The 11201-nt window shown below is 36.5% G+C and overlaps 1 protein-coding gene across 1 annotated transcript in view; it reads left to right on the plus strand.

The window, feature by feature from the left end:
• Positions 1–7544: 7544 nt before the first annotated feature.
• LOC106471350 (neuronal acetylcholine receptor subunit beta-3-like) overlaps positions 7545–11201 on the plus strand; it is a gene marked incomplete at its 3' end in the record, with an annotated part of 12487 nt that continues 8830 nt past the window's right edge. The window contains exons 1-2 of the mRNA XM_013931950.2: positions 7545–7744; positions 10336–10457. Coding sequence (XP_013787404.1) covers positions 7657–7744; positions 10336–10457 — 210 coding nt within the window. The remainder of the gene's footprint in view (positions 7745–10335; positions 10458–11201) is intronic.

Raw genomic sequence — 11201 nt, forward strand, 5'->3', positions numbered from 1 at the left:
AAAGCAGAAGAAATCTAATCTCACAGTTCTCCTCAAAATCAATGTAAAATTCACATAGTTTCAACAAAGGTAGGATCAGAGGACTGTTTAACTAATACATAAAGCTATGAATCGTGTCAAGCTTTGCTATCGGCTGCCCAAGTAAGGAATCGTGCCCCAATTATAAAAACTGTTAAAGATTTTAGAGACGAAGAGATCCCCAAATTTTCTACCATAGGAAATGTAGAAGCCTGTTTACCACAAAGGGAGACTTGATGGCTCTGAAACAAAAATAATGAGTAAGTTTCAGTGATGAAGCTGGAACCAATGGCTCTACCACTAAAAGGTCAACCAAGATATCTTAATCAGGGTCAAGAGTGTATGACCAAGAATGCATATTTCGCGAAAAAGTGAAAGCTTAATCAAGGCTACACAGCTAAGAGTTGAGGAAAGGCTTTGCAAGTGTGCAGTCAACAATGGTGATACAATTATTTAAAAGCTACTAGTAGGGACATAATGGTTGCAGAAGTACATTATCATGCATCATGCTACAAGAAATAAATAAAGATTAAACCAAAAGCTGAAGAAAATGCAGAGACAGAGAATATCCAATCTGATTCTCACTACAAAAAGATGAAAAATGAAGCCAATGATGACTTGCTTCAGTACATTAGAACTGTTATCAATCCTAACCAAGACGTTGTCCAGGTGACTACTCTAACAGAAAAGTTTTAAATACTTATGAAATAAGAAGGGGTACAGGAACTGAAAGAACCATCCAAGAAGCATGTACATAGAAAACTAGAAACAGAGTTTGGAAACAGCCTTCATATCTTCCCAGGCAAGAAATGGAAATTAATGGATGTACCTGATAGTATCACATTATAAGATGTTGTCAAAGAAAACCAGAATTTGAAAAGAGAACTTGCAGTTTGAACAAACAAGTCAACATACAAGATCGTTGATCAGACAACAGCACACTTAAGATCAACGATAGGAAAAGAAATGAAGAAAAAACCATGGCCTTATCATTCCTCTGAATTTGATCAAGAATCCTTCATTGTCCTAGATTATCCTCAACAGTTTCTGTTGAGTTTTCTGACTTGTTTTCCAGAGCATAAGAAGCTCTCTCAAAGGGTCAACATGCTGATGCAATCTATTTGTCAGGATATTATATATGCAGTGAAATGTGGCCAGCAGAACCTCTCCCTTCTGCCCAGACAACCGTTGCTCCCATACACTGCAAAAAAACAACAACAAAAAAAAACACTGACAACGTTGAACTCATCCATACATTGAACACACTAGAACATGGAGTTTCATATTTACAGCTGGAAGAAAATGACAAAACCTCGTGTATCCAAAACCTTTTATTACATTGCATCTGCCAACATTAAGCATTATTTTTTCACAAATTTAGTATGGGACAACACTGATAGGCTGGGAGAAATACAGATTGGAAAGGGGAACACTCACTGAGCCATATAAGCAAAAGTTTATGGACCACATCTACTGAAGGCTCCTTTCTCCATCATTGAAAAGCAAAAGCAAAGAACTGTGACCTCTAAAAATGAAGAACTATCATTATACGTTACTGGTGAGTGGGTTATGCCACAGCCACTGATAGTAGCCATCTCAACCATACATGAATGTTTAGAGGAAGCAAAGGCTGTTCAGAACAAAAACCTGGTCTGGCTAGTTTGCAAAGCAGGCAGGCATAAAAAAAGTGTCCAAATGTACGGAATTTTATATCAGTACCAAGAACTTAGTAAGTGTATCACAGGATGCCATTGGCTACCTGCATACTATCAATGCCCCAGCTACTAAGTTGACAACAGTGTTAGAAATATTGAACCAGTGAAAACTCATCAAAGAGGCACTATAATTGCAGAAAATATTAGTGGTCATGGATCAAGTTCTGTATGCAAAAGCAGCAGAAATTGCCTAGAAGCACAAAGTAAATTATGCCAACATCATCCTTTGACTGGGCACATTTCACACAATCTGCAATAAATTGTTCTTGCATCATTGCTGAAGGATCATTAACAGGAATTGTTGAAGACAAAATGTTTAATCACGCAGTTCTAGTGTGCAAGTGCATATACGAAGCTATGATGAGACTGGCCTAGATGGAGTTCATCCCCTAGGTGGAAACGAACCAGCAGGGCAAGCAGCAGATAGTGTGTTCATTTCTGGAAGGAGTAAATGACCTTGTAAAAGACCTGTGCCAAAGGAGCCTTGAAAGCCTGCTACAGTCCTACTTTTGGAGAAGTACAATACTTTTGGAATATATTTTTGAAGCATCTTTGTATTAACAATGGAGATTTATCAGCGTTTTGGATGTCATACGTGGACATAGCTGATGATGTCGTGCTGAACTTACTTTATGCTTCTCTAGAAGGTAACTGGCAGTTACACCTTATTGCCTGTGATCCATGGTCTCCTGTTGTTTTGCTTATGACAAATTGAACTATGCTAGATACTTGCAAGCCTATTATGTTCAGATGATGATGCTTTCAGTGTAACACCCTGAGATGCACCAGAACTTCAAGGATAGATACTTTTATGTTCAATTTTCGGGCAACAATCCATTTGGATGCATTTCTGTTATCTAAACCACTGAGGTCACAGTAAACAAAGACACACAGGCTCCAGGTGGTAGAGAAAGATTCAGCCTTAAACTAGATGCTGTGAAGAGATAATGCAGTCTTGGACAAAATGTTTACATATTTTGTAACAAATAAGATCATTATTATTAAGATGGATGTTTGTAATTATGCACAAAGCTACACAATGGGCTATCTGTGCTCTGCCCACCACGGGTATCAAAACCCGGTTTCTAGCATTGTAAGTCATTAAGATGGAAAACAAATACATTTAGTGCTGCCAAACTGAGAAATGCATGTTATATTAAACATTTATATATGTAATTTGTATAATCAGACAGGTTTTTTTGGAAATTATGAACGATTTATTAGAACAGAAAAATACAATTTTATCAGACATCTGTAGAAAGAAGTGTAATTCAGTACAACCAAACCTTACCAAAACATACATATAGACAAAATATAACATCGTTATCATAAATAGCGTCTGTAACCTTGTATCAGTTCATATTAAACATTCAGTACTTGGTTGGTCCTCCTTGTATTCTAATAACCTCTGCAAGGTGACATCATGCTGTCGATGAGGTTACTGATGTAATTCACCGTGACTTAATCACTACTTGTCACTAGTAAGCTCTGCAACTCAGCTACAGTAGCTGGTTTATGGTCGTGGTTAGCAATTTTGTAGCTCAGTTCTGTCCAACAGTTCTCAATGGGATTACAATCTGGAAACTTTACTGGCAAAAGCAGTCTTGTAACGTCCTCTTTGTCGAGATAATCCTATAAAATATGTGCATTGTAGGCAGTGGCCTTATTATCCTGGAATACAGAGTTATTTCCAAACCTTGCCTCCATATCGTCTCCATTTGATGGCTGTAGGAGACGCTATTGACATTTTACTGGAAGATATAAAGAACAGTTTTCCACCATCATGAATAGCTACCCAAACATGTACTGCACCACCTCCTGTGCATTCTCTGTGGGAAAAATAGTCTTTCCTCAGCTGTTCTCCAGGTAAACGACCAACACGAATTCTACCATCAGCTTTAACAAGCCAGAAACAGGACTCATCTGAAAAGATGACATGTCGCCAGTTGCCTAACTGTAAGTTGGCATGCTTTCTTGTCCAAGTAACATGGTAAATTCTGGTTAATATGGGTTTGTAGACAGCCTTTCTTACAAAATAACATTGTTTGGTCAGTCCTCTATTCACTGTTCTTCTGGATGTCCTGGAATGAATGTATTCACGCAATTCCTGTCGTAAGATGTTGCAAGACTTGTTTTGACCTTAACGTGTTATCTGATCAAAACATAGTTATCTCATAACATTGTTTGGTCAGTCCCCTAGTCACTGTTCTTCTGGATGGCCTGGAATGAATGTATTCACGCAATTCCTGCCGTAAGATGTTGCAAGACTTGTTTTGACCTTAACGTGTTATCTGATCAAAACATAGTCATCTCGGATATAACCAGTAGCAGTTCCTGTAGTTCAATGACGTTTTAGAATTCTGGGCACAGTACATTGAGGGTAACCTACTGTTCTGACAATGTCTGTTTGCTTCATACCATTTATGAACAGTCGAACAGTTATACGGCCTATAACTTCTGGCACGTGACAAGGCAGCATGACTCTACACTAAATACTATACAGAGAAATTGTATAAAATTAGTCAAAAAACATTGTCTGTACGATAATTCCAAGTTCAGCCCCAAATCATGGTTTGGCCACCAGGCTATACAGAGAAAGCGTCGATCTTTTTCGAAAAATATTACACCAAAAGCACATCCCTTTTATACAAAACAGGTGTGTGTGTTTTGACGAACAAAACAACTTATAGAGACCAGAATAACAACTCATACATATTTATCCAATCATACGCTACCTTCTCTGTAACTAGTCGGGTATTTACTCAATAAATACCCCACGCATGTAGACAATAACATCAATATAGAACAATATGCAAACATTTTGACCACGGCTGTATACATGTGTGTATGTGGGGGTTATTACAATAAGTTTTTTAAAGATTCATGTTACTGTCAGGAATAATAATCAAGCCACAGGTGTTTGTTTTATACTTAAGCATAAAACTACACAACGGACTATCTGTGCTTTGCCTACCACAGGTATTGAAACCCGGGTTTTAGTATTAAAAGCCTTCAGACATACCGCTATGCCACTGGGGTCAGCAACGGATGACTAGGTTAATATTATTATTTTTCTCTCGTTCTAAAATAGTGATATCAGATAGTTTTACCAAGGCCAAGATCTATGATATCAAATCGTGATATCAGATAGTTTTACCAAGGCCAAGATCTATGATATCAAATCGTGATATCAGATAGTTTTACCAAGGCCAAGATCTATGAAGAAGTGACATTTTTGGATTCAATTAAAGGCTATTATTCTTGATTTTATCATTAAGGTAACCTTAAAGTGCCATCAGGTCTTATTTAGCTCTCATGTTTCTTTTTAAGGTGAGAGAACAAAACTTAGAGATGTTTTATTTTTGCGCTTATTATAGCTTAATAGAAAATTAAATATTTTTACTACGTCTTCAATCCTGAAGCCGTGCATACCAGATTGTAGTTTTGAGGTTTCGTGGTTCGCGTCTCGTTAACACCAAAAAATGGACTCCGCCCTTTCGGACACAAGGTACGTTATATCAGTGACGCCCCCCAGTAGCACAGCGGTATGTCTGCGGACTTACGACGCTAGAAACCTGGTTTCGACACCCGTGGTGGGCAGAGCACAGATAGCCCATTGTGTATAAATTTAAACAAACAAACAAATATCAGTGACAGTTAAATCCCACTATTTGATTAAAGCAGTTCACGAGTTGACGGTGGGTGGTGCTGACTAGCTGTTTTCCCTCTAGTCTATCACAGGTAGCCTACGAGTAGGCTTTGGCGAAAATCAACAAACAACATCCCAAAAATAATTCAGAAGAAAATTGAAATGACAAATAATGTCTACATAACGTAGGAACGAGACATTACATGGAAACATCTCCTTTAGAAAAAATAGTGATGTTTGTGACGGAACATTTCATTCCTGATTGATTTCAGGGGGACTTAAAGTTTATGGGGGTAGAAGGGGCGGTGCCAACGCTTTTCAAACCAAAGCAAGAGAAAGGAGAACGACCAGGAGAAAAGAAAAGCTTACTATATCGTTTGAAATACACGTATACAACAGTATACAAGAGTTCTACTCTACAGCTGTAAGTATGATCATAACTTCGTTATTCCAGTGACCAATGGTAAAAATAAAGAATATTATCCCACTATGTTCCTTAACTTACACATATAATTAAACAGACATAATACTTTCTCATAAAGATACTGTTACGTCTCCGTTTGTTAATTAATTTTCCGTAACTTCGTTCCGACTGAAACTTTAGCGACACAAGTCCTTACTTAATAAAACTGGTTTATTCTTTCTGAATATAACTTTACCGAGACACTTATTTTCAACAGTCGCTCTATAACAAACGTTATAACAACGAACGTTAACTTCAACAATACTTCTGACTGCAGTTCAATTACTCACTACCTACACACATTGTTGTCACGTTGTGAGCGTCTTATATATATACCAGACAAACATATATCTAGTAAATGCTAGGGCATTTACGAAGGAACAAGATAGTTCTAGAAACGTGGCGTGACACTAGTCACGTGACCTCGCTGACGCAACAATATATTAGAGACGGAATTCTCTTGTTTTAAGTACACCATTTTCTTTCAAAATAATCATTTTAGGCGTAACCTTGATTTTTTAGGTATTTTTTTGGCTTGCTAGTCGAAATTAACACAAATAAACCCAAAAGGTAAGATAAATTAAATCTTTACGTATTCCAACATTAAATATTTCCACACAGCTTACAGAAGCATTATATCATCATCATCATCACTGACTTCCTATAGTCCTACGAACATAAATATCATAAACGAACAAACTCTAGGCCTAATACGTCAACTTTTGCGAGGTAATGTGATTGAATAGACAACGAAATATGTAGAATAAAAAAAATAAGTAACATATAAAGTTCACAGATTGTGAAAAATGTAATCGTTTGATATGAAGGCTACCAATTCAGGGCTTAAAAACAACATCGTATTAATATGGAAACGTGGTTAAAAAAATAACAATGTTACTCAAACATCTGAAACATGCGATAAGTTGCAAACTTAAACTTGGAAGCTGTCAATTGTTGTATTTCATTGAGTTAAAAGGTTTACTCTTCTTGAAAGAAAAAAAGTGGGTCCGAAACAACCCGTTAGGACAGTCACCCGTGGTACATGAACACGTGTGCCAAGTTTGGAACCATCAGCTTGTGAGTGGGGATATGAATAGAGATTCGAAAGTGGTGTCCCCGGGATTCCGGGGAAGAGCAAACTCCGATTCCAGACCCGTGTTCAGCGACCCTGCAAGCCTACTCCGAGACTCCATAATACCTGGATAACCTTCTGGAGTCGTTTTAGTTATCTTTCGTTGGGAGGATGCTCCATGCAGATAAGGAAAACCAACGGATCCTCCAAATCTAGTATTGCTAGCTTCAGAATTATTGGAGGAGTTTACAGACAGACAAACAGACAACATGAATTATTACAGCATATAAATCATGAGTGATGATTTTTAACATTTTAACAATGTGTAAAACTCGTTTATGAACATAAATATATTTAATTTGATTGTACCTATATTCTCGTGTAAAACGATCAGAAAGAAACCATTTTTTTTTATTTACTTCAGGCTAACGTGATTCTGCGTGTTTTGTACGTTAAAGCTCGTGAGGTCCTCACTGACTTGTGATATCCTATATGAGTTACTAACATTTTTCTACTTAGTGAATGAAAACAAAGACGACTAGTAAGGTCATGATAGTTCGCGTGTGTAATTGTAATACTACAACTACACCAGTGGGTGGTATCTGGTAAGGGAAGTGGACAGCAACGGAATGGTACGGATATTACTAGAAACGACACAAGATTTTGGATTAACACTGAAGAACTCGGCAATACGGTGGAACTTGCCTGAAGTCTTATCAAGCCACCTTAATTACGTTGAATGCTGAATAAGATAAAGATGAAAATTGGATTGTTTTTCTTTTTCTGGAGTGTTTCAGTTTTTGCTGTGGTATGGAGCGATTACACAGGTGAGTTCTATTCAAGTTAGGATGTAGAAATAAAATTTTATAAAGTTTGTGGGCCTCGCATGGCATGGAAGTTTGGGCGCTCGACTCCCAATTTGCGGATCGCCGATCCCCTCACCGAACATGCTCACCCTTTCAGCCGTCGGGGCGCTATAATGTAACGACCAATCTCACTTTTCGATGTTAAAGAGTAACCCAAGAGTTGGCAGTAGGAGGCGTTGACTAGCTGTCTTCACTCTTTTCTGTCACTTCAAAATTAAGAACGACTAGAGCAGATAGCTCTCGAGTAGCTTTGTGCGAAATTCAACAAAACAAAACAAATTAAAGGTTAGTACAACTTGTGGTGACTTTAAAATTACTGAAATGAATAAAAACCCCATAACTGATACTTTGTTTTTGTTATTGACTGTATTGCTCTTATCAGCTTCGGATCGCACATAGTAATAAACAAGCTTTTTCACTGCTACACACGAATTCTGCTTTATTTCTCCAACAATAATGTATTTTTTATGTTCATCTGTAGTGTTTCTTATGCTGTATACACGTTCTGTTTTCGTGGTTTACGTATTACTGATGTAAAGTTGTAGAGATGTATGTCTCACCGTGCTTCCCGAATGTGTTAGGTCATCGTAATATACGTACTCTCTGTCTAACAAGAGTGTAAATATTTCTGATCGTAGAAATCCGCATTAAACCGTTTATTATTGTTATCTAACAAGTAGGCTTGTGATCATTTGACACATGCGCTGAGTAGACTGGATGGGATACCATATATAAGTGTACTTTACAGGCTCTATTGACTGGATGGGATACTATATATAAGTGTACTTTACAGGCTCTATTGACTGGATGGGATACTATATATAAGTGTACTTTACAGGCTCTATTTACTAGATGGGATACTAATATATAAATGCACTTGGTAGGCTCTATTGACTGGATGGGATACTATATGTAAGTGTACTTTACAGGCTCTATTGACTGGATGGGATACTATATATAAGTGCCCTTTACAGGCTCTATTGACTGGATGGGATACTAATATATAAATGCACTTGACAGGCTCTATTGACTGGATGGGATACTATATGTAAGTGCACTTTACAGGCTCTATTGACTGGATGGGATACTATATATATAAGTACACTTTACAGGCTCTATTGACTGGATGGGATACTATATATAAGTGCACTTTACAGGCTCTATTGACTGGATGGGATACTATATATATAAGTACACTTTACAGGCTCTATTGACTGGATGGGATACTATATATAAGTGCACTTTACAGGCTCTATTGACTAGATGGGATACTATATATAAGTGCCATTTTTAATGTGGAAATATTTCAGGCATTGTATTGTTTGTTTGTTTTGAAGTTAAGCACAAAGCTATACAGTGGTCTATATGTGCTCTGTCCACCACGGGTATCAAAACCCGGTTTGCTGTGCCACTGGAGGGACAGACATTGGAGTATGATTTCATAGGAAGACTCCCACTACTTATTACTTCAACTAACAGTTACCTAACTTCTAACTCAGAATATTCTTTGTGATTTATTTGATGATATTAACTCGGAAATTTTGGTTTCATGTGTCATTCTTTCAAGTCATTACAATAATGTAAACAGAAACTCGATTCTAATCTCTTCGTTTCGCCCTCTGGTGTAAAGAAGTGAAACAAAAAATGATATACGCTACTTATTATTATTTTACAACATGAATATGTAGTAAAACAAAATGATTTACAAACAATTCATAAAATTGAAATATCGGTACATTATCGGCACGGTAATTATCTTAAAAATTATCTTAAAAATCTATTAGCTTTTAATTTTTATCGAGTTGATTTAATTTTATCTCTTGAGAACATAATTACCCAATAATATTATTTCACTATAGAGTGCTGATCTTAGACACATTAAGAATGCATGAACTACGTAAGAACTATTTAGGTAGAGTCGGTAGTTCTATCTAAGACTTTTTAATTTAATTTATTTTGCAACGGCGGAGGTTGGGAGTTTCACATGGTATAAATTTTATGATGGTTTCATTTTTACTTTAAAAGCTGTAAGAACATTTAAAGGTAACCGCCTTCCCACAGTTGGCTGCAGACAGTGAAGGGCAGTTCTGGATGTAAGCACTCAACTCCTCACTTTTAATTGATTGTCCATGTTTGCTGGCTAGTTTAACATGAGCGTTTGGATGGGATATCTTCAACGCATCTGGTAGTTATTACCAAAGGCATTATCCGCCATGACTTTAAGGTGACAACTAGGACTGATAGTGGTAACTCTACCAAAATCTCTTTAATGCTTATTATATATATATATATTTGTATATGGTAAATAACACTAAGTTAGATTAGAGTTGGCTGACCTATATCATACCGCTTCCTACGCAATGTTAACGGATATCACAAGAAAAACCTATACACTTCTTAATGTTCTTGTCATTTGGTCCATTCATAATAATAGATATTTTTCAGATAAAACCAACTTTAGAGAGGTGTTTTATAGTTTTACTAATTCTAGTTTGTCTAAACTGTTCGGTTTATATATTTAATGCTGTATCCTCTTGTTTTACTTCTATTAGATGAACAACGACTTCGCGAGAATATTTTGAAAGACTATAAGAAACATATCCGCCCTGTCCACAATGAGAGTGAAAGCATCCAGGTGTACGTCAGTTTCATTCCAAGACACATTCTACAAATGGTAAGTTTACTACGACTGTCTTTAAATTCTTTGATAATGTAGTTTGAACTACTTACGTTTCAAAGTACGACATTTAACGTTTCACCTTCACAGTTTAACCCTCACCACTGCAACTTCTTAATTAAAGGAGCTCTAAAATTGAGACGTTTCTCATCTTATTCATTAATAATTATTTCCGTTATTCTAAAAACGAAACGCTTATTTAGTGTTTCCTAAGCTTATTTTATTCCAATGATATTATTACAACAAAAACGTTCCTTAAATGGTTTAACATATCAAAATTGACGATGTTCACCTAGTGATCTCAGTTTGACCTGTACCTTAATTTCCTTGTTATTGTAAGGTAACTTTCTTCCTAAACCGTTTTATATGTGTTGTGTTTTTGTTTTATTCCGGGGTTTCTCTACGGTAACGACATTTCAAGTTTTACTGTATTGCGTGTATACTTCAGCTATATTACAGGCACAGTTTTGTAGTAAAAGTAATCTTTAATGAAATGAGTAATGGTTTTTGTGCTTGTTAGTTAAATTTCCTACATAAAACTAAGTGTGAAAACTCGACAGTCAGTAAGTTTCATGCTTTGTCTGTTACATTTCCCTCATAAAACTAAGTGTAAAAACTCGACAGTCTCATGCTTTGTCTGTTAGATTTCCCACATAAAACTAAGTGTAAAAACTCGTAAGTTTTATGCTTTGTCTGTTAGATTTCCCACATAAAACTAAGTGTAAAAACTCGTAAGTTTTA

Source organism: Limulus polyphemus, unplaced genomic scaffold (genome assembly GCF_000517525.1).
Source record: "Limulus polyphemus unplaced genomic scaffold, Limulus_polyphemus-2.1.2 Scaffold4562, whole genome shotgun sequence".
Taxonomy (NCBI): domain Eukaryota; kingdom Metazoa; phylum Arthropoda; class Merostomata; order Xiphosura; family Limulidae; genus Limulus; species Limulus polyphemus.